Source organism: Mirounga angustirostris, unplaced genomic scaffold (assembly GCF_029215605.1).
Source record: "Mirounga angustirostris isolate CCGP_5_RB_7025 unplaced genomic scaffold, mMirAng1.0.hap1 SCAF_8, whole genome shotgun sequence".
In the NCBI taxonomy this organism is placed as follows: domain Eukaryota; kingdom Metazoa; phylum Chordata; class Mammalia; order Carnivora; family Phocidae; genus Mirounga; species Mirounga angustirostris.
This window is the reverse complement of record NW_026991716.1, coordinates 92039770-92063746: the sequence shown is the minus strand read 5'-3', so window position 1 is coordinate 92063746 and position 23977 is coordinate 92039770. Positions and strand designations below refer to the sequence as shown.

Below are 23977 nucleotides of genomic sequence, written 5' to 3'. Positions count from 1 at the left end.
GTGGGTGTGTGTGTTTAATAAGAATGACTCAAAAGAACTTCAGCAGGAGCACCTGGGTGTCTCAGTTAAGCATCTGACTCTTGATTTTGATTCAGGTCATGATCCCAGGGTTTGGGGATCAAGCCCTGCATTGAGCTCCATGCTCCGTGGGGAGTCTGCTGGAGATTCTTTCTCTCTCTCTCTCTCTCTCCCTCTGCCCCTCCCCCCACTCACATGCTCTCTTTCTCTCTCTCAAATAAATAAATCTTAAAAAAAAAAGAACTTCAGCAAATAAAACTGGATAAACTTTCTTCAATGAGTAATTAAAATATTTTTGCCTGTTTACAAGACCATTTTCAATGTATACTTCTAAAGGAAATATGTTAGATCTATAAAGTGTAAAATATAAAAAATAGAAAGCAAACTAATAGTTCAGTAGTTTGGAGCATAATATTAATAAACAAGATGTAGATTTGATCAGTGTGGGCCAATTTATTAGCCTTGCTCAGCTGACTGGCCCCAAACAGCCCCTTGATCCACTGTGTCAAATCCAGGTCTAGAGAATATGTCTGAAATTCACTCTGGCTGAGAACATGTTTGAAATTCACTCTACCGTACTATCTGGAATGGTTTTTTGGTGGTGGTGGTGGGAGTAGGGGAAACGTGTCTATTACTTTACTAAAGGGATAAAAAAGACACCCCCTCCCCCCTGGTTACTCCCACCTACTTACATTCCTCTCAGAACTTTCATCGAGCCCACGGACATAAATGGCAAACTGTCATCTGTTGTTTCTTCTGTTTCACCTGCTTCCGCGATAAAACTACACATTTCTGTTTCTAGTTCCATACATTTTCCCTCAAAGAAAGGCTTTTCATAAATAACTACCTACAATAGAAATGATAGACCACTAATTGTAAGAAGTTAAATATCACAACAGCCAAATGTTAAATCAGTCATTTAATATCACTAAGTCCTAGAACACAGAACTTCCTGATCTTATTTTTTAAATTAACTAAATAGTAGTATTTTAAATTTTAAAACTCTGAATTTTTATCCTGATGTGGTGCAGCCCAAAGCCAGGTTCAAAAGACAGTTTATAAATAATCGGTTAAAAAAATTGGTTTTTGTTCAATGTCTAGAACTGATATTTAGAATTTTGCTTAGGACAAACTAAGGAACCAGAGGATCCTAAGTTGCTTTAAAAATGAAATACAGGGGTGCCTGGGTGGCTCAGCCGGCTAAGCGGCTGCCTTCGGCTCAGGTCATGATCCCAGGGTCCTAGGATCGAGCCCCACATCGGGCTCCCTGCTCAGCGGGGAGCCTGCTTCTCCCTCTCCCTCTGCCTGCCTCTCTGCCTACTTGGTCTCTCTCTCTCTCTGTCAAGTAAATAAATAAAATCTTTAAAAAAATAAATAAATAAAAATGAAATACAGGGGTACCTGACTGGATTCATTGGTAGGAGCATGCAACTCTTGACCTCAGGGTCATGAGTTCAAGCCCCATGTTAGGCATGGAGCTTATTTAAAAAAAAAAGAAAGAAAAGAAACATAAATGTGTCATAAATGTGCAAAGTAGAAATAGGAGAAAGGGAGATCTTGTCTTGAGAACTCAGTTTTTCCTGGCTAACTGGCAAGCAGCAACAGGCCCCACAATTAGTAAATACAACCACAAATTACAAACTGAATGCAACGATGAACATTTTAAGCCATGGCTACATGTACTGAGAGGGATTATTAGTGCCATTAGCGTCATCTTCCAGTCTAAGGGATGGCATGTATCACTTGGACGACTTCCTTTAGCTGCAATTATGTTTCATGGAGGTTGATGCGTAAAACCACATTATCTTCATGGGGATGGAATAGGAATAAAATTTTAAAAATAAACATTTTTACCTTTGGATCAGTAGGGAATTCAACTTTACGTCCACCCTGAAAAGAAAAATAATATAGTCAGAAACACGGCTCTTCGTGGATAGATTACCATTTTATATGACCCATGGCAGCTGATGGTCAGCGATCGAACGTCCCAGTGTGCGTGCCTCTCATTTAAGTGAGGCTGCAACAGTTCTGAAGCTACAATGATGCAGATGAAGAATGAGGAAGACTGTGTAGAGCAGAGGTGGTCTATAAGCTGAATTTGCATGGTAGGTAAGTTTTTTAACCCAATAAGCTGAGTTTTTTTGTTTTTGTTTTTATTCAGAAAATGTCTCACAAAAATGCATTCCTCTTATTTCCCTTAAAGAGCAGCCACAAGATCGGATGTTTCTGGACACAGAGCTCAGAGGCAGCAGCCCTCCCCTTGTGCACGGACTACCTCTCCCATGGGCTCATGCTCCAGCCGGGACTTGCGCGGGGTTGGCCTGTCTCTACTGCGCTCTCAGTTCAACTCCCTGCCACCCTCACTCATGTCTGTTTGCTGCCTGGCCCCTGGAGGCACTGGGTTTTGCAACCCGTGGCTTACAAAACTGTTGAGTTCACACAAGTTCACAATATGGTCTGGAGGACTCTTGAAATAATTCCATGAGCTGTTGGGTAGAATTTAAACTAGCCCAAAGGATGGGTCTATGGGGGTTGTGATACTTTCATAATAAAGTTTTTGTAAATCACCAGAAAACTCACTAAAAAGAAGCCACAGAAAAAGGTATTATTACACAGAAATAATAAATGGGGTAAGAGTTAAAATCGGCAGCGGGAAAGTCAGGAGAATATTTTCCACTGATATAGAAGAGCTTTTTTTTTTTTTTTTTAAGTGCAGCCAAAGGTGCTCAGATGCACCAACTGAACTGTAATTATAAAGGAATGTTGCTGATTTTATCAACAAACCAGAGTTTAAACAACCAAGTGCAGTAGCCCCCCATTATCTGCATTGCACTTTCCAGTTTGTTACCCGCGGTCAATCACAGTCTGGAAGCAGAGAATCCTCCTCCGGACATACTGTCCAAAGAAGGTCAGGAGTAGCCTAAGGCTGCGTCACAACACCTATGTTCCCCACCTCACTTCACCTCATCAGGCAGGCACTTTATCATTTCACTCCATCACAAGAAGGGCGATTATAGTACAATAAGAGATTCTGAGAGAGAGGGACTGTATTCACAGGACTTTAACTACAGTATATTGTTATACTTGTTCTATTTTATTATTAGTTACTGTTTATGTCTTACTGTGCCTAACTTGTAAACTAGATAATATATAATTTAATTTATAAATGAAATTTTATCATATAAATATAGGAAAAAGACATAGTATATAGAGGGTTTGGTGCCATCCATGATCTCGGGCACCCACTGAGGGTCTTGGAAGCTATCCTCTGTGGATGGGGGGGAGGGGGAGGACACTAAGTGTACTGAGCACCCTTTCAAAAGTATCCTTTTCCAATGCCATAAACTTCACAGTTTTGTAAATTATTTGAGACAGGCTTCAAAACCTGGGACAACTCTTTCATATATTCACAGAACTAACTAAACTTTGTTCTTTGAAAGTAAATTTTAGAAACAAATCATTTATAATGAAAAAGCCATTTATAATGCAAATGAGTTTTGCATGAAGATCAGCAAACATGGAGGTAGCTAAACCACAGGCTTTGGCAGGAGAGGTAAAATTAAGACAAAAATTATCTCCGTGACTTTCTAATCTGTTTCAAACTGGCTCTAGAAAACCACCGCAAAGTGCGATTTCAGAAACATGTTTGTCACAAGAGCCGCCCTGGTGGCATGGGTAGTTAGTGAGCACCTCTTACCATGTAGCACACGCCGTGCTCCACGTGGGGGACAAGACAGGTACAGCCCGGACCCTCCCAAGGCTTAGAGTTTAGCAGAAGAGATAGAAGGAACACAACAAAAGACAGGGGGAGGGGGGAGGAAGCACAGGCTCCTCTCTAAGGCAGATGCTGGGGCACAATATTCACACATCCAGCCCCAGGGCCCCCCAGGCTGCCCCCCGCACCCTAGCCTCTGGTCGCTACAACTGGGCTGGTGCCCACCTGCCCTGCCCTTCCCCAGCTCCGCCCGGGCTCAGGCAGAGCATTCCCTGACATCTCCATCTAACACGGTCCTGTGTGGTTTTTAAGACCCAACTTGATTGAGCATGAAGCTCTCCTAATCATCCCTCTCCTCGGTCACATCACCTCCAAGGTGGACTTCATCTGTCCTTCCTGTTTTTCCACAAGGGTTTAGCTCTTCACTGTCTTCATTTCTTAGACCTGCCCTGGGCTGCAGCTCTGCACACACACGTGTGGCTCTGCAAGGCTGAGACTGCCTCGGAGGCAGATGACACGGGCTTATCTATTTTTCCATCTAGAGCATCCAGCAAGTTATCCTATTGTTTCTGTCTAGCGAGAGGTTCCATCTACCACCGATCTGCGTTTTTAAAACTATGCTTCAGAGTCACAGCCTGTGAACTATCAATGTCAAGCTGACAAAGCATCAGACTCCAGGAACATTTTGTTAGGTTTCTTTTTACCATTTTCAGAGGCCTCATGGATCCAATGTACGCTTCTTCTGTATCCCAGAAGGACAAGTCGGGGTATTCACCAGGTTCCAGGACAAAAGGCACACCCTGAAATCCAGGTTCTTCATAAATCAGCCACCTAAATAAGCACCAAGGAAGAAAAGACAGGACTCCTCATTTATTTCCGTGGCACACGGGACCCTACTGAGAAAGGAGAGGAGGGGTGATGTGTGTCTGGGCCATGTACCGCGACACTCGGGTATTAGAGCAACCCTGGGCTCCCGGAGGACTACGTCATTATATGCTCCTCTTCTGGATCTTTAACCTGTCTCCTTGTGGTTTTGTCCACTTACTTTAATTTATATTATGAATTGCTTCAAAGCCTTAATGTCTCTATCACTTCAAGAGAAGTAGTCATTTTGTAGCACTGTATGTATTTGGAGAGGCCCTAGCTACGAAACGCAAGCTTTGTTTTATTTATTTATTTATTTATTTATTTATTTATTTAAAGATTTTATTCATTTATTTGTGAGAGAGAATGAGAGACAGAGAGCACGCGAGGGAGGAGGGTCAGAGGGGGAAGCAGACTCCCCGCTGAGCAGGGAGCCCGATGCGGGACTTGATCCCGGGACTCCAGGATCATGACCTGAGCCGAAGGCAGTCGCTTAACCGACTGAGCCACCCAGGCGCCCGCAAGCTTTGTTTTAAAAGGCAACATCTCACTTGTAGCCAAAGAACCAAATGTTCCACCTATTCATTTGTCCCGGTGCCCAAAACTAGTAACAGGAAACAACTACCTAGAGCTTACAAGGAATGCTGCCTGGAATTTGATCCATGCAACAGTGCTATGAGGTAGGGACACTATTGTCCCCATTTTACAGAGAGGTCAAGTAAATTGCCCAGGGCCACACAGCTGTGAGTACCAGATGCAGGGCTGATCCAAGCTGACTGCAGAGCCAGCCTCCTAACCATTTTTTGGTAGCAATTTTTCTCATTCCAGAAAGTACACATAATTTACGCTTTTTACAATGACTCAGGATCATCACTGTGAGCATGACAATGCACAATGGTGTCCTGGGGGCTTTGGAGGTCTAGAAGGCTGCTTGTTCCCAGGTCCAAAAGCTTTTTTGAGTTCTTGGATCTGATTTTTATGGCTTTTCAATACCACGCCCTTTTATCAGGCTTGTCAGCTGACACTTCCACTGCGGTCAGAGACCCAGCCGCCCCACCCTCCCTCCATGTGCTAGAAACCCGAAAACCAGAAAATCATGCCTGTTAGAACTGCTTCTAAACACTGCGCACCGTCTTGTCACTTTCATAGTTCCTGGGAGAGTTCTGGGAAGGGGAGGTTGTGGAGATGGGACGTTTACATAAGGGAGGTATTAAAACACCCCCTTTATACACAAATATAGAATTTTTGGTGATCACTTATCCTCTCCAATTCCTTGTTAGCCTGGCTAAAGAGTCTTAGCTGGGGCATTCCATTATCCCCAGAACACTGTGCCAAGAAGAGAGTGGCCATAAATAAAATCTTTTACCAGCAAAATGGGCCTGATTCTCCCTCTTTGACTTCTTCTTATTCCCAATTTTGGCCCAAGGCACATTTTGGGTGATGGGTTTTGTTAAAGATTCCCTTCGATAAATCAGTAGCTTCTCTAGACTCACTAATTACACAGGGATTTACAATCAAAATCGTACTGAAGACCTGTCAACACACACACACACACACACACACAAATGTTGACAGACTGAGTGGTGTATGTGTGGGCAATCAAAATGCATTAATCCACATTGTTAGAAGTCAGGGTGATAGTTATATTGGGGATAAGAGGATGGTAGGAGGAAGCACAAGTAAGGGGACTTCTGAGATACAGGCTGTCTTCTATTTCTTGATCTAGATGATGTATACACTTTGAAAATTCACTCAGGTTATACACTTATGATTTGTGCACTTTTTTTGTACAAATATTATTACATACACTTCAATAAAAAATTAAGGGGGAAAAAGGCTTATCTTTTAAAAAATAGCACTACAATGCCCTAAACCACAAGAAAACGGAGGCTAAGAGTGGGGTCCTTTAAACCTCCTTGGGTTTGAGGCATGACAGGCAGGGATGTGTTACATATTTCTTAGAGCTCAAAGCTCTCGCAGGCACACTAAATAATGGCATTTTGTCAGAAATGGTGCTATTAGGCTACCGAGCCAAGGGCCATGGGATCTGACTCCTCACAAGTGAATGGGTGGAACTTTTTATAAGCTCAGCAGACAGCTCATAAGCAGATGCTTGGGAGAATCTGGGGTATTGCTGAGCACAGGACCCCATTCAGGGGGGGTCTTCCCTTCTACAGTCCGAGTTGAGGGCATTTATTCATCTAATACTAAACACTTCACTTTTCTCGAAGCATGTGATTTAGTCACATAACATTTATAGAAGGGAGGTAATCTGGGGTAAAGGGGAATTTGTCAAAAGACTGAACACAAACAGACATACTGGGGAAGACGGTGTCCTTGATGAGCAGGAAGGAAACTCAAACCCACACTTACCAATGTTGGGTGGATTTTGGAATCTGAAAACTCACACACAGAGCATGATTCATTTTTCCTAAGTTCTATTCCAACAAGATACATTATTCATGAGGCCAGCAGGAGAGGGGGAAACTATCCTCAGGTAGTGTTATTTCAGTTTCTAAAGGTACTCATATTTTCCCATGTACTTAGGTAATGAGCTTTTACCTACATTATGAATAAACAGTACAACTATAAAGTGTGAGCTTTTTAAAAAAAGTGTTAAAAAATAAATATTATTTCAACACTCATTGGTATGTTTATAATGGCTATCTACATATTTATTAAGAACATTTTGTAATTATTCTTTCAGAAATACCTTTTAGCCACACAGGAAAAATTGGTCTTCTCTTGTTCACTTGTTCTTAAACAGACCAAAAAACCCCCACAGTATTTCCAGCTGGATCCTCAGTCTTTTTCTCCAGACTTGGCTACATATGAGTATTGCCTATTTATACAAACCAACTGGATACTCAAATGGTTAAATAGGAATATGCCATTTTGAGGTTATTTTAGAGGGTGAGCTATGAATCTCAAAGGGAAAAATGTCCCTTTACAGTGGAGAGTTGTAGGAGGCACCAATTTAAAAAAAAATTTTTTTTAAAGATTTTTTATTTATTTATCTGAGAGAGAGAATGGGAGACAAAGAGCATGAGAGGGAGGAGGGTCAGAGGGAGAAGCAGACTCCCTGCCGAGCAGGGAGCCTGATGCGGGACTCGATCCTGGGACTCCAGGATCATGACCTGAGCCGAAGGCCGTCGCTTAACCAACTGAGCCACCCAGGCGCCCCTAAAAATTTTTTTTAAGTTTAAATTCAATTAGCCAACATACAGTACATCATTAGTTTCAGATGTAGTGTTCAGTGATTCATCAGTTGCGGATGACACCGAGTGCTTATCACAGCACATGCAGGAGGCACCAATTTAACCAAGCAACCAAACTCAGTGTGGTTCATAGGGAAGCCGGTTAGCACATGCCACCCTCTGTGATGCAACATGACTATATAGCAGTACCCATATGAAGGGTCCTTTGCAAAGCTGCATCTGATCATGCCTCTAGACCTAACCCGTTCAATACAGAAAATTGGGGCAATAGAGGGACAGGTGAAATGATATGAGGAAATACTCAGAGACAAAACCAGATTGTGGCATATTCTTTTTTTTTTTTTTAATTTTTAAATTTATTTATTTGAGAGAGAGAGAGAGAAACAGCATGAGAGGGGATAGGGTCAGAGGGAGAAGCAGGCTCCCCACTGACCTAGGAGCCTGATGTGGGACTCAATCCCAGGACTCCGGGATCATGACCTGAGCCAAAGGCAGTCGCTTAACCAACTGAGCCACCCAGGCGCCTGATTGTGGCATATTCTTTAGGACAGCTGACCTAACATCTTTCGGGGACAAAACTGTAACATAAGGGTATAAGGAAAACACAAAATTCCAGAGAGTGGAGGAGTCAGGGCGATGGGCCCAGGGTGGGCCACACAGGGTGTGGTAGTGCTGGTAATGGTGAGGTCCTGAGTCAGGTGGTGGACACACAGGGATCGGTCTTAGTACCAGGCTTCGTAATTCACACATATCTATCTTCTTCTGTATCTATCAAGTATTCACAATAAAATTGATCAAAGAATATTTGGCTACTAAAAACTGTCCCTTGACTTCAGAACATCAGCATTCGAGTATCTGTTCTGCTAACAACTAATCCTGACCCTGAGAAAATGACTAAAGCCAGTCTTCCTTAGTTAAACAATGGTGTTGGAACACATGCTCTTTATGCTTCTGTTAAAGTTCTAAAATTCTTTGGTTTTATTAGAAATTTATCCCCCCCTCCCCAAGGTATACCCTCACTTCTGGGAGGATGGGTATAGTATTAGCCAGGTATTAAAACAAAAGCTTAAAAACAAATTACACTCAATACAACCTGAAAGGAAATTTTAGAAATTTCTCATTTTCCCAAATAAGAATTCGACAAGAAATGCCCTTCTTTTGTGTGTGTGTAGAGAAGTTTAACCCACAGTAAACAGGCCCTGGAATAAATCTCCTAATGGAATCTAAGGAAGTCCCTCACACAGCAAAGACTTCTCTCCTACTGGTTCAGGGCATCAGTGTGTCAACAGAAGCAAAATGAGCTCAGTATTTACTATCAGTTGAATTCTCCCAACCCATCAAGACTCCCCTTGGAGATCTATGAAAGTACTAATGACCTGTTCCCAAAACTAACCAACCAAGTTCAAGGACCCAAACTTTGAACTGACATCGAAAGCAGCTTTCTGTTATCCTAATGGCAACAGAAATGAACGACCATCAAAACTGGACGCTATGGCAGGTTTGTGACCGGCCCCTGTGAGAGGAGTCAAACTCACTGCAAAGGTAAGAGACGTTACTTAGGTGTAGCTCATTACGCTTCGACAGAGCCCAAGCCTGAGTCATGAAACCTTCCAGACGCTGAGATTAACATATAGCAGATGTCGATCTCATTCTTTTCTAAGGAAAGTGGTCCTTCTCAATTTAACATTCATACTTTGAGGAATAAGATCTACAGATCTCTTTGATGTGGAAAGAAAAATTAAAGGCAGCAGGAGATGAAGCCCTTGTCTTTGTTTAGATTCCTCCTTTCCTTCCCAACCACCAAATACAAACATGCCCAGGGCTCAGATGGCTTCCCTCCTCCCTTTGAGATCTGTCCAGCGCAGGATTTAAAGACCTTCTCCATGCGGCCCACTCCTGAATTTCTATGTCCTGCTTGCCTCCTGAACGCTCGTCCCCCGTACCCACTCAGCCTCCTGTACTCTCATTTGAATGTACAGTTGGCTTGTCCAATTTCCCCTCTCTAAAACTGAACTCCTGTTTTCTCCATCACAATAAATGCTGGGGTCCCAAACCCTAGGTATTTGTCAGCCCTTCCCACCTCACATGCAGTCTGTTGGCAAACGTTGACAGTTCTACCAGGAAAATGTATCCAGAATCGGACCACTTCCCACCAGCACTGTCTGAACCACTGAAACCTCTTGCCTATATAATAGCAATTGCCTCCTAACTGGTTTCTCAGTTTCCACTCTTGCCTCTTTACAGTCTGTTTTCTACATAGTAGTGAGAGTGAGCTTTCCAAAGCACAAGTTAAATCAAAATCCTCCCGAGATCACCCATGTCACTTGGAGGAGTCTAAAATCCCTCCCAAGGCCTACCGAGGCCTCTCTCCCATCACGGTCCTCCTAGCTCACCTCCTATCTCACCTCCTGCTCCAGCCAATTTGACCTCCTGGCAGTTCCCCAAACCCGCCCAGCAGGGCTTTGCAATTGCTTTCTGCCTGGGACTTGGCCCCTGCCCTTCCCCCCCTTGGGCATCCCCAGGGCTGACTCCCTCGCTTCCTCCAGGTCTCCGCTTGAAATGTCACCAGAGACCTTTCCTGACCATACTATCTAAGATGCCACTACCACGGTTCCTCTCTCTAATGCATGTTTCTTGTAGTATTTACCCTGTGACACATTAAACAGGTATTGTCTTATGCATACCCCATTGACAAAAACTTTTGAGTCTTCTCTGAATATATGAATATCTATAAAGGATACACACTAGCACATAATATATTATGAATTTAACAGAAAACATACACAAAAATAAAAATTGTAAAAGGAAGAGATTTTAAATGAAACCGAAAGCAGCTTCGGTGTGTTTTCCTTGCACCTCAGTGGCTGTGTTTCACCGCCCCAAGCTGTGCACTCCCCTTCGGAGACTACCAGACTCAGGACCGGCACCTGCACTTTCTGTCCTGATTTCCCCCAACTGAGATATTCCCACTTCCTTCAAAATACTCTTGCAGTTTCCTGTGATTTGTGAAACCAACATCCTAGGGGCTCTAGACAGCATTGTGTGAAAATGTTCAAGGAAGGAAAGTACCACGTGTGTTAGCCTCCATCCCTCCTGAGATATCAGGAACACATGCTTTGAATTACCTCCTTTGGATTACCATGAAGGTAAAAGCTGTGACTCAGCTCAGAATGAATCAGGATCCTCTGTGATAAGGAAATCCCAACATTAAACATGCATTTTTTTTCCTCCCAGGCACTTCCCCCAAGAAATCGTTATTGTTTGTAAGAGAGCTGAATCATAGGAACACATGTACAAAAGAATCAGAATTTTGTGGGCCTTATAACAACAACAAAAAAAAAACCTTTTTAGTCAATAGCTACTTAATAGGACAACAGATCAGAGTATCTTAAGTCTTTCCAGTAGGACACTCACAAAAAGCTTCATTAAAATTGTATTTGAGGGGCATCTGGGTGGCTCAGTAGGTTGGGTGTCTGCCGTTGGCTCGGGTCATGATCTCAGGGTCCTGGGATTGAGCCCTGCATCGGGCTCTCTGCTTGATGGGGGGGTCTGCTTCTCCCTCTCTGTCTCCCTTTGTGTGCTTGCTCTCAGCCTCTCAAATAAATAGATCTTTTAAAAAAAAATTGTACTTGAAACAAAATACTTACGTGCCCCAATGTACTTTAATGGAACAAGTCTTCTGCATTATACCAAACCCCTGCATCTCTTCAGTGTCATCAAAGTAAGAATTTAGGAGTCCTAACCCTTCCGGTTCAGTAAATAAGTCAATCTGACTAACTCTGTAATCCTGAAGAAAGAAAAAAAAAGTACACATATTTAATCATTACACCATGTACTTAACTTTACAATAAGCTCATTATCCTTTTTTTTTCAAATAATTAAAATAAATTTTAAATACACATACATTTCACAGAGCACTTGCCATCTATCCCTTCCCCGTTTTCAGCCATGACTTAGTAATATGTGGTCTTGTGGGGCAGCCATATTGCTTTAGCCGTCTAGCTCAGTGTTACATTCAAACAAAAATCCCCAGAAATTTATTTCATTAGAGTTCTGGAACATATTTATTTCTCTCATCCTCACTGAAGTAACTGCTTGGCTTTCCTTGGTGATTGGAGTTTTAGTTGCTTTACTCGGACATGACCATCCAAGCCCAGAGGTTCTCTAGTCCATAGAGGGGCTGCATTTGGGGCCTTCCTCAACCGCTGTTTTATGCCTATAAACTCCCTGTGGTAACTCTCTTTGACTATAGACCAAACCGCTATGATGTTGGTTTGGTCTAAGCTGTGAAAGCAATGGTACACATTTACCGTGATTTACAAATCTCTCTACTATGGTCAGTGTACCATGCCCTGCACATCCTGCCCATCAAACACTTCAAAGGTCTCTGCTGGTTGAGTGCCTAAGTGCTATTCGAACACTTACTGAACTTTAATCTTGCTGAGCTAGGTGAACTGAGATACAGAAGAAATGACACTTGGGTAGGTTCAGGGGAGGCTCTCTTAACCATTACCAAAAAGAACAAATTTAATAACTAAAAAGGTGACCTTTTCAATATGTTGTGATTTATATTCATGTTTCAAGTAACCATAAACATAATCTGTAAAAAAAAAAAAATCATAATATATCAGGAACCATGAATGTATCCCTATCCTTTAACATGACACCATTCAGAAAAATTCATCCCAATAAATCAGCAGTTTATAAACAATTAAATGCACAAAAATGTTCATACAGCATTATTTAAAATAGTAACAAATCTAGAAACAACCTTAAATTCCACGGAAAGAAGGTAAAATAAATGATGGTACATCATTTCTTGGAAACCCCAAACCTTGTAGTAACATGAAGAGCATGAATTGCATTAAGTTGGCTATTATCAGGCAAAACAGGAGGCCCCTCTTTACAAAATGCTGCACTTCCCTTACTCTACCCTCCCTGAGTGCCTCTAAATCCCCACCCATCAGAATCTGATACAGTTACACATCAGTGAGAGATGTTGACCAAAGGGCATGTAATCTTCAGGGAAACGGGTATGGAGAGAGAAAAAGGATTGAGAACTACAGTTCTGTTTTGGTTTTTTTTGGTTTGTTTGTTTGTTTGGTCTTGTTTTGTTTTTTCCTTAAATGGTGGAGCCCAATGTGGGGCTTGAACTCACAACCCTGAGATTATCATGATTACAACTACAGAAAAAGCAGACTGGAATATGGCCAAGACAGAGCAGAGAAGTCAGAAAAAATAAGAGAGGATATCTCATGATGGTGGATTGGGATGATATGTTTAAACACTGCTTTATTACCAATATTAGTTGAGCCATAAATAGAAAGTACAGGTGAATTATCCCATTGACTATGACATTTTTAAACAGGGATCCTCATGCCTTCTGTAAGATTTATCACATTATGTACTTAAAACTATTAAAAGATAAATCATTTAGAATACCAATGATCACTGAAGTCACTCAGAAATGTTGACTTAAGAATCAAGTGGCATTTTCCTCTGCCAAAAACTGTTACTCATTCCTACTCATTCTCATTTTACAAACATTCCTTATCTTCCTATTCATCCAAACGCCCATCTCTGTTACACAAATGGGGTTTTAATCTTCCACTTGGAAGATACCATTATCTAGATTTTTAAAGGTAAAGAATCATCAATTCTCAACAGCCACACAGAAAGACAACTTCCTCATCAACAAATAAGGAACCAAGACATTTTAGCCAGTCCCTAAAGTGACCTCAACTACCTACTGTTCTTAAACCCACATGAAACCCCAGAATTGAACTTTCAACTGGATTATTTTGGGATTATTTATTTTTCCAAAATAGAATTCCTATAAGCCACTCAAGGTAATCAGAACTTACACAGCAACCAAAAAACAAAGTAAAAGAAAAATCTGTTCATATAGAATTCATCCAAATCAGGTTATTAAGTAAAATACATTTTGGAGATGGGGATGGGGGACAGGAGTGAGAAATTAACCTTCAAGATTTATTATGAAAAAAATGACTAATCAATTAGAATGTTTCTTTTCTAATTCAAGTGTACAAACACTGAAGTTATAGAAAATATATTCATAGAGCACCAATCAAGTATTTTTCCCAATCACTTATTTCAAAAAATGAACTTTTCTCTCAAAGAAAGAATCATCCCTGGCATTCAATAAATACTTCCTGAATGAATCAATGGATTCTGGTTTTCCCATAACCTACCTGGACCACATGTCTGATTGAACCAATCACCACAGGCTTAGCAGACTCTGCCTCCTCGTTTCTTTCCAAAACATCTTCTATACCCCAGAGACCAGAGAGTTCCAATTCTCCTTCTTCTAAGGGGATGGAGTGCCCTTCAAAATTTGGTTTCTCATACAAAATCCAACTAAGAGTAAAACACAGCGAAACTATTAGCTGGTGTTGGTGAGAGAAGTTTTGATGACTCAAATATTCTAGCCAATAGCTTCCCCCCACCCCGTCCCCTGCTTCCCTCTCCTTCTCTTCTCTCTCTTTCTCTCTCACATATTGTGGCCAATTATCATATATATACTGGCCAATTCTCTAGTAATTAAAATGTATAAGCTCTAAAACTAAATTTACTGGGCATAATTAAGCCTCTGAAAATCCAAAAACTGTATCAGGATCTTAAAGAACTTTTGGTATCAGTATGAACATCGTAGAGTTACTAACGTTCTATAGAACGGTCAGTTAGCAACCAGTTAAAATGGTAATACATCAGATAAATGGACTTTTCCTAGAATTCTTTTTTCTCCTTATATATGTAGAAAACAATTCTAGAGGGATTTTACTTATATTCTAGAACTATATCAATGGATATATTGATACAAAGTACTATATGCATGGTAATGGAGAGCATTTTAAAAAATATCCTTCCCAACAACAAACATCCAAACACTAAAGAAAATCTCATATCAATATACGACAGTGCTGCTCTTAGATGCTTATGCTTTTAAGAGATAAGCCAACAGAAATTGAAAAGAAAAAAAAAAAGAGCACTGGGCGACTGGGTGGCTCAGTTGGTTAAGCATCTGCGTTTGGCTCAGGTCATGATCTCAGGGTCCTGGGATTGAGCGCTGCATCAGGCTCCCTGCTGAGCGGGGAGTCTGCTTCTCCCTCTCCCTCTCTTTCTCTAATAAATAAATAAAATCTTAAAAAAATAAAGAGCACTATTATATTAAAAACAAAATTTATATAACATTTGTTTTTAGTGTTATTTTCGGTCTTCAAATTTAAGAACAAAAGCTAATTATATTTTTGCGATGAATGTGTTGAATACATAGAAAACGTTAAAATATCTAAAACCTAACAGGAAGGATGCTGCATATATAATCAAATGAAAAAAAAAAGCAAACTTTACTAGTTTTTTAAACCACAAACGTCTAAAGCCCAGTCTTCTTTATCTCAAACAAGATAGGTATCAAGATAAGTCCTTTTGCCAGGGCCCCTGGGTGGCTCAGTTGGTTAAGCGACTGCCTTCGGCTCAGGTCATGATCCTGGAGTCCCTGGATCGAGTCCCGCATCCGGCTCCCTGCTCGGCAGGGAGTCTGCTTCTCCCTCTGACCCTCCCCCCTCTCATGTGCTCTCTCTCTCTCATTCTGTCTCAAATAAATAAATAAAATCTTAAAAAAAAAAAAAAAAGGTAAGTCCTTTTGCCAGATAAGTGATTTATTAAAAGTGGCTTTTCTTAATTCAACTTCCTATGTATTTCCTAGAAGCTGTCAAGCTGGTAAATAATTTTTTCACCACTTTCTTTAATCAAAACCATCAGTTGCTGAAAAGTTGGAAAATAAATTTTAGGTTAGTCATTCACACTGTCTTTTCTTATAGAACATTTAAAATTCTACCAACATGACCAGCATAATTCTTCCCAACCTCACTGAAAATTCATAAAGACGTGTTAGTGAGGACTCCCATGTTCAGTAGTCCCAGCCAGTGTGATGTGGGGGGATATGGGAAAAAGGAAGTTGTACTGCTGCACGTGCCGGACTTTTCTAGCATAAACAGGCATCACCTCTATAAAGCAGAAACAGGGTTAAAAAACGTAATTTCTTAGATATGAATTTCCTGTAATACCCCTAAGACTAGTATTTTCTGCCCTTTGCATTACTAAAGGCATAATTTGAAATAAGTACTGAAGACCAAAAAGGTAACTAAAAACATAAAACACAAACCCTCTAAAAATCAGGAACAGAAAGCACCATTCTTACCATCCTCTGACGACCTTGACGATTACCACCTGAGAGAGACTCCAAGAGCTGCAATCCTCAATGTCACTGAAAACTTCAATGCACGCGTCAGAGACATCCGGGTCCCTGTAGATCACTACCTACAAGAAAATGAAAGTGGCAGCAGGTGGTTGAATGGTATCAGACCAAAATAAAATCTAGACTAGAAAACAGAGCATCATCTTACCTTTCCAGGTCGGGGATTGATTTTATTTGTAAGACTTCCTCTAAATGTCTGTAATCAGATGAACAAAAACACAACAAATTAAACTTTGTGTAACATTCCGCAGAGTTTCTCTGCCATGATCAGTTAAGATCATATTTATTTGTCTCATAATTCATCAATTTTGAAACAATCCACCGTCATCTGTGCCAAAGCTATATTAAAGCTCTCTTTGAGTCTGCATTATTAAATTGAGAGGTTTCTCTCCTCTAAATGTGCCATTTCAATTTCTCATTTATTTGTTTGTTTGTTTGTTTTTAGAGAGGCAGGGAGGGAGGGAGGAGTAGAGAGAGAGAGAGAGAGAGGAAGGGAGCAGGGGGAGGGGAAGAAGGAGAGGAAGAATCTTAACCAGGTTCCACACCCAACTAGAAGCCTGGTGCATGGCTTGATCCCACAACTCTGAGATCATGATCTGAGCCCAAATCAAGAGTCAGACATTTAACCAACTGAGCCACCCAGGCACCCCTCAATTTCTCCTCATTTTCCACCAATCTAGAAAAATCAGGGCTGAAGAGTCAGACCTATGTTTTGTATCAGTTCACAGAATAAGAATTCAGCTAAGAAATTATAATTCAAATAATCTCTGTATAACATCAAACAAAGAGAAATTATAAAGTATTAATCATGTATCTAGAAGGAGCTACATCAATTTTATGTGTTCATACACACACCTTACCTGAATCTATAAATATTGTCTTTTCATTGTAACATCTTACCATCACATAACAAGTATTAGTCTAAATAAAAGGGTGCTTATGGTATACATCACAATGTATATTGCACATAGTATACCTAATCCTCCCGTTTTGAAGGACAAAATATGTTTTTGTATGGCTCCCAAACTAATCATTTTCAAGAACATCTGACAAGACCATTAAAACCAAAAACGCATAAGGTAATAAAAATAGTAATTACACATGAAAAAATATTATAAAATATAGACTACTTTCAATGCTGACCAGGATGCTTATTCTAAGGACTGCCTTTGATCTGATGCACTCTTGCATCATAGTAGAGTATACCAAAGACCACAGGAAGGCCTCAGTAGAACACTATTAAAAATAAAAATACCATCTACTTATTTATATATATACACATTAGAAGTGGATAAGCTGAAGAAAAGGCCTGAAATTTAAAACAAAATTCAGGTAAGACAATAAAGATAGAATAGTCATAGAGTAAACAAAACCCAAGACCTAAGGAAAAAAAAATTTTTTTTTAACCATAAAAAGACTTAGAGAAAATATAAAACACTTTGTTTCCCCTTTTTACTCTACTTGGCTTGATTTTTCAAGGGATTCCACAGGGAAACTGTATATTCTGTTGTCAGACTCATCAGACTGCTCTCAAAGAAGAGAAGTGATCTAAGAATTATTAAAAAGAGAAAAGAAGGCTGTAATGAATGGAAAGTAGACCAGTGGAAATTTTGTGCTTGAGAGAAATACCTAAAAATCTGATTTCTGAGTGCTACGGGCTGATTCGGTTTCGTTTGTTTACAGCAGTGGTTCTCAAAGTGTGGTCCTGGGGCCCTTGGAAGATCCCCAAGAACCTTTCAGGAAGTCAATGAGGTCAAAACGCTTCTCATAAGAAGAAGAAGGTATTTTCCCTTTTCAGTCTCTTTCTCTCTCTCACTCTCTCACAAGAGTGCGGTAGAATTTTCCAGAGGGTCCAGGACATGCGATGACACCACTGCTCTGATGATCAATGGAAGGTGTGCTCGTGTGTTCTCATGCTTTAAATTTTTCTTACTGTTAGCTTCTAATATAATCAATTCCAGTAGGCATTACTCATGTGAACAAAAGCTCTTTGGGGCCCTCAATAATTTTTAAATATAAAGGTGTCCTGAGACCCAAAAGTTTGAACATTTTTGGAAAGGGGGATCTGAACTTCCGATGGACACACAAACATATGTTTTGAAAGAGCTTCCAAAATGATATTCTATGCTAGGCTTGAGCCAAAGCCCACGCAGCAAACGGAAACAGGCTGCAGTACCCGTTCAAATGAGGAAGAGGGCATGGTATCTTCTGGTGGATTACCCTGTGCTGCAGAATGGTCTACACTGGCCAGACAGCCTCGTTCACAGAGTGGGCAACAGGAATGCAGAGGTCCCCTCCTGTTTTGGGGCTAGCAGAGCTGCCCTCTCGAACTTATATTCTGCCTTCCTCATTCACTGTCCTCTCTCCACTTGAGTGTCACGCTTGGTAACAGAAAGACACACAATTCACACCAAAAACTCAGTAAAAAAAAAAAAAAAAAAAAACTTCTGGAATTCGGATAAAAGAAGATGGAGAAATCATGACTGTTCCTCAAAATCATATTTTGCTGCCCTCTCTACAGTATTAAAGGAAAGATCCAATGTAGACCAAAATTCTTTCTGCCCCAACAGCTTGGTAGGAAAAACTGTTTCCCTGATGAAACTTCCAAGTAAAGAGAAATGACTTCCTGAATTGCATGGGATAGTTATCTAATGTTACATCTAATGTAAGAGTGAATCTTACATCACAAGAGAAGGGTTAGGAATAAGATTTCTTGGTGGGGCTTTTCTGAATAAATGAAGAAGCTTTACAGATCTTCAAAATTCTAAGCAGAGCACTGAGCATTTTCACACAGAACTAGGTAAGAAAAAACAACTTGTCTGTCTCTGAACTCTCAAGGTACCTTACCTACACCTTTCAGAATACAACATATAAATTTATAAGCCTTAAAATATGTATAGCTTAGTTTCCCCACTAGAGTACCAATACCTTGAAGACAGAAATCTTAGTAGTTTTCTCCTTGGCCCCCAGCAGTCCTTTATACACATAGTAGGTTTTCAATGTGATAAATGAATAGAAAACTATCATTCACACGCACAGCCATTTAAAAGAACATGAATGGCTCATCACCCCTTTCTCCTCTCATTTTATAAATACCCCCAATAAATGGTGATATGTTGCCACTTACGGTTGTATCTGATAACGACATTGCAGAAAAAGACATGTTTGGGTCAAACCGGCTGGATTTGAAAAGACTCATGAAGTCTGTGTCGCTATTTCCATAGTTTGGCAAGTTCGGCTTAAGAACACTCTCGACACGATTAGCCTTTTCCAGATCATCACTGTTCTTCAGTTTAGAAAATTCAGAAAATTTGGTATCTGGCAAGTGTAGGCTGCTTCGCGAACCCAGGTCTTCTTTGGTTTCCTCTTTGGGCAGGTATTTCTCCATGTAGCTTGCGCTTTTCAAACCCGAAGGAGACGCATTTGTCGAGTTGAAGTTGAAGACCTTTACGTTGCTGGGTGGAAGGTTTGGCTGCTCTTTGTCTGCACCGCAGGGCGGGGCACCCTCAGCCCTGTGCGGTAAGGCGGAAGCCCGAGAAAGAGAAGTGTTCTGAGGAGTGCTGAAAGATGTGGTCATGGTGCTGACTGATGTCACAGAGGGAGAAAAGATTTTGTCTTGTGGTAAAGAAGGCAGCATGCTGGAAAAGAGTGCACTTTTTTCTAGCCTGGATCTCTTGACTCCGCCACTGGAGACATCTTTGTTCTCTTTGTCATTTGTCTCCGCAACCGTCGAAGGTTCATCTTTCCCATTAGTGTGAGTGTACGAGGACTTGAAGAGGATACTCTGCTCGGTGGATGTGCGTTTGGGCCTCAGGTTGGATTTTGTGTAAAGGTTCTGCATCAGATGTAAAGCTGATGACATTTCTGGCTGGCTTTCCTTCTTCTTCCCCAAACCAAAGGTAAACACATTGGGATCTAACACCTTTTCTAAATTGTCCTCATGAATCGGAGGCATGACAAAGGGAGGGGCAGGCGAGTTGGGCACCCTGGCCTTCTTTTTCTTCTGAGGCACACAGACGGTGCTGTCCATCTTTTTGATAATTTCGGTGAATTTTTCCATATCCGAAGAAGAATCAAATACACTGTCATCACTACCCGCAGAAATGTTCAAAAGACTGGCAGGGCTGGCCTGGCCATTCACAACATTTTGATCTGGCCTTTCAGGAGTTTCCAAATGATCTCTGCTGCCAGGGTCAGCCTTCAGGGGTTTTCTATCACCCTGACTTCGAGCCCGTATAGGCAGAGCTTTCTCAGATTCTGGTGGCATGACTTGTGGGCCAGATTTTGTTGCATGTTCCTCTTCGCAATGAATGTGCTTGGGTGAGGGGCTCTCACTGCCCAGCCCTTCCTCTTTCTGGGGAGCACAGCTTGCAACAGAAACCACTTCAAGGTCATGGTTGTGACAGCTTGGCAACTGTGCTTCTCTAACTTCAGAACTCTCAGAGATGACTTGGGAGCCCACATCTTGGGTGCTCTCCCCGGGGAGCACAAAGGACCGGACCTGGACCAGGACCTTGGATGGATGCTCCATTCCCACAGCTTCTGGGCTGTGCTCTGTGGACAGAGGAGGAGGGCCCGCTGCTCCTCCTTCTCTTCCTCCTGCGGGTTTGGAGGGCGGTCCTTTCTCCTCATTCTTATGTGACACAGGCAGAACACATTCATGATGGTTTTCTGACACTTCTAGATCAGTGCATGGAACATTGCTTCCGGGAGCTTGAACACGTGTGTCTTTGGGTGAGGGCTGTGAGAGAAAAGGCCCGTTAGGTGACTCAGATGGGGGCTGTGAGTCAGAAAATGTATCCTGTGGCTTTGGTCTGGCTGTTGGAGGGGAATCTTTGGTATCAAGAATGGCGGGAACAGCCTGTGCTGGATCAGTCATATTTTCGAGTGCAAGTCTTTTGCTGTCTGCAGCCTTTGAGTCATCCTCTCCTAAGGGCTTGTGGTCCACAGGAATCAGAGCAGTAACCACTGCTTCGGAAGGGCAGCCAGCATCTGTTTGCACTTCTGCTCTATCACCCTGGTTAAGCAGAGAACCAAGAGCTGGACCCTCGGTAGGCTCAGCCTCCATCCCTCCTGCACTGGGGCTCCCGGCTGCTGGCGGGATCTCCTCCTCTGTAACTTTGGATTCTGGCGAGGTTTCCTTCACCAGCATACCATTCTGGTGACTATCTGGCATTACTTTCTTTTCAGATTGCTCCATCTCTTTGGCTTTTTTGGTTAAATTCAGCTTCGCCCTCCCGACAAAGTTTTTATTACAGGTAGGAGTGTTCCTTGTGCCTCGAATGTCAGCATGTCTTGGGCTACCGTTGGCCCGTTTGTTTTCAAATAAGGAGATTTTGTTGGCAGTGTTTCCTTTATGAACTGGCTGGCTAAATGGATTATGCTCATTTCCCAAACTGTCAGGATTCTTAGGAGTTTTAAGATTTAGTTCCACATGTTTGGGCTTGGCCGGGCTGCAAAAATAAAGCAGTAAGATAAAGTTATTGACCTAGTTTTAAAAAGTGAACATACCAATTTATTATAAAACATTTATTATTATGAAAAGCCAACATCTTTCTGGTAAGTAACATTTGTTTTTTTGAGACTATTTTAAAACAATCCTAAATACACTATCAACTATTTTTAGTGGATGCTTTGCTTCTGTATGATAGATGAGAAAATTTTATAGCTAAGAAAGTCAAGAGGTGGGAGGTTAGCAAGTTTATCAAGTATCTAATTTTTATCCCCTTCATCTTCCTTCATATACCTTTACTCTGATTATATAAGTGTGTTCACTACAGAACATTTGGAAAATATAAAAATGAAAAATCACTCATACTCCTACCACTCAAACAATCTCCCTGTTAACATTTTAGTATAATTTAGTTTTCGTGTATACATACTAAAATATTTTTAACAGAATTGGAATTATTCTGTTCATAGAGTTTCAGGTCTTGTCTTTAAAAAAAAAAAAGATTACTTAATCTTATATTTCACATTTTTCATTTTCAAGTTACTAAAAAATTTGAAGTTTTTCATAATGTCTGCATAAAAGTTTCATCATATGGATGTACCATAATTTACTTATCAGTTACTCAATTGGTAGTTTTGCCACCTTTTTGGACGCAAAGGGAGTCTCCCCTTACTCTGGAGAGAAACTATAATGTTTCTTGGTTATTACCCCCTAGTGGAAATCATAAATCTTTGAAGGTATACACTGTTCTCTTTCTGAGAACAAAATGTTCTCTCTATGACATTCACCAGCCCTGGTCCTGGCTCTTAAACTGATTATCTATGTGAGCTTGGTCAAGTTAACTCACTGGACTCGCTACCTTCGCTACCTGGAAAAAACAAACAAACTAGATAGTTTAGAACAGAGCTGGTCCTCTCCCCACCCCTACCTTCCCCAAGGAATGGCTGAAGGGATTCTTGGGGTTCTCTTCAACAGTTACAGTGCGGACAATAGAGCTGGAGGGCCAGAGCTGGGGCCAGCCCCACTCCTTTCAACCAGAAGCACTTCTACTTATCTGTTTCATATATCACTTTTATATAAGTTTTCCTAGAAGAATGGGCTCCAAAGCTAAACACAAAAAATGTGTGAACCATAGGCCTAGTGGTTTCTGAAATGAAGAGATAATAACCACTAACAATCACGGATTGACACACACTTGACAAACACTCTGCTTGCCTAATGTACTATTTTATACATTCTCTTTTAAGAGGAGGAAGTTGAAGCCTAGAAAAGGCAGGTAATGTGCCAGAAGCCATATGCCCAGTGAGTGACAGGGCGAGGGTTTGAAACCAGGCGTTCTGGTCTCAGAGGCAATGCTCCTGACCACTCCACGCTCCTGCACCCCCAGACCTCAGTGGCCAAATCTGGTTCTTTCCAGCTTTACCTATTCAAGAAGTCATTGAATTAGCATGAGATCTGAAGCAATCATACTTTGGAGGCCACCTTGATAATGAAAAGTAGAGACACACAGAAATCTCATGCTGCCTCCACAAGGATTCACTGACCTTCAAGAAAGAGGAAACTTTTGAAGGAACAGGCAATATGACTTTGGGTGAGACACCTTATCCTTCTGGATAAAATGAGAAGACTGAAAAGATTTGAGAAGTCCTTCCCAAATATGGCATTAGGAATTTAGATTTTTATTTTTAGGAATTTGATTTAAATACTAAATTTGATATATTCTCATGAATTGCTCTTGGGCGTTGCTTTCCCCAGTATCTCTGTAAGATAGCTAGGCTCCCACATGGTGGGTGCACAGCTTAAATTTAAAAGGAAAATTAACTTACACACACTACCTTGAAGATTAAATTCCAAAACCAGTGGAGTAGAAATGGAGAGCTTACAAACGCCATCAGCTAATGAAGGATGTTCACATACCAGTACATAAACATTTTAAAAATTCTCACTAATCAGCTCAAGGAACAGTCAAACATCAAAGCATATCTTACTATGTAAATGGAAAACACCAAAGGTTAGCCAACAAGCTACCTTAAGGACAGGAAACACATCTGCACATTAAAGATTTACACCAAGATCAAAATATATTTTACTACCAAACTTTCTGTGTTATTAAGTTCTGCGACTAAGAGTCACTACAATTAACCTAGCGCAAACTGATTAAAAGGAAGGCTTCTATAATTCATGTTTAATGCCTTTATTATAATGTAAGCGGGGAAAATAATCTGGTGTCTTAAAAAGCCATGGCTAGGAGAGGAAAATTTTCCTTATTCTAAACATAACCATTGTTAAGAATCTCAACATTCAATACTTGGTACAGAATTGAAGATGTAATTTTTCTAACAGGATCAAGAAACTTGCTGTATAGTCCTTTTTCAGGAAATATAAAATAATTTTAACTAAAACATCAGACGCAAATTGTTTTTAAAAATAAT

General features: G+C 40.9%; 1 protein-coding gene across 1 annotated transcript in view; it reads right to left on the bottom strand.

Moving 5' to 3' along the window:
* The window catches only part of CRYBG1 (crystallin beta-gamma domain containing 1), a 48533-nt gene that overhangs the window by 21371 nt on the left and 3185 nt on the right, over positions 1-23977 (bottom strand). The window contains exons 2-9 of the mRNA XM_045865255.3: positions 19221-21546; positions 16242-16289; positions 16037-16155; positions 14028-14193; positions 11463-11602; positions 4438-4564; positions 1873-1908; positions 711-865 (exon numbers count right to left, since the gene is read on the bottom strand). Coding sequence (XP_045721211.1) covers positions 711-865; positions 1873-1908; positions 4438-4564; positions 11463-11602; positions 14028-14193; positions 16037-16155; positions 16242-16289; positions 19221-21546 — 3117 coding nt within the window. The remainder of the gene's footprint in view (positions 1-710; positions 866-1872; positions 1909-4437; positions 4565-11462; positions 11603-14027; positions 14194-16036; positions 16156-16241; positions 16290-19220; positions 21547-23977) is intronic.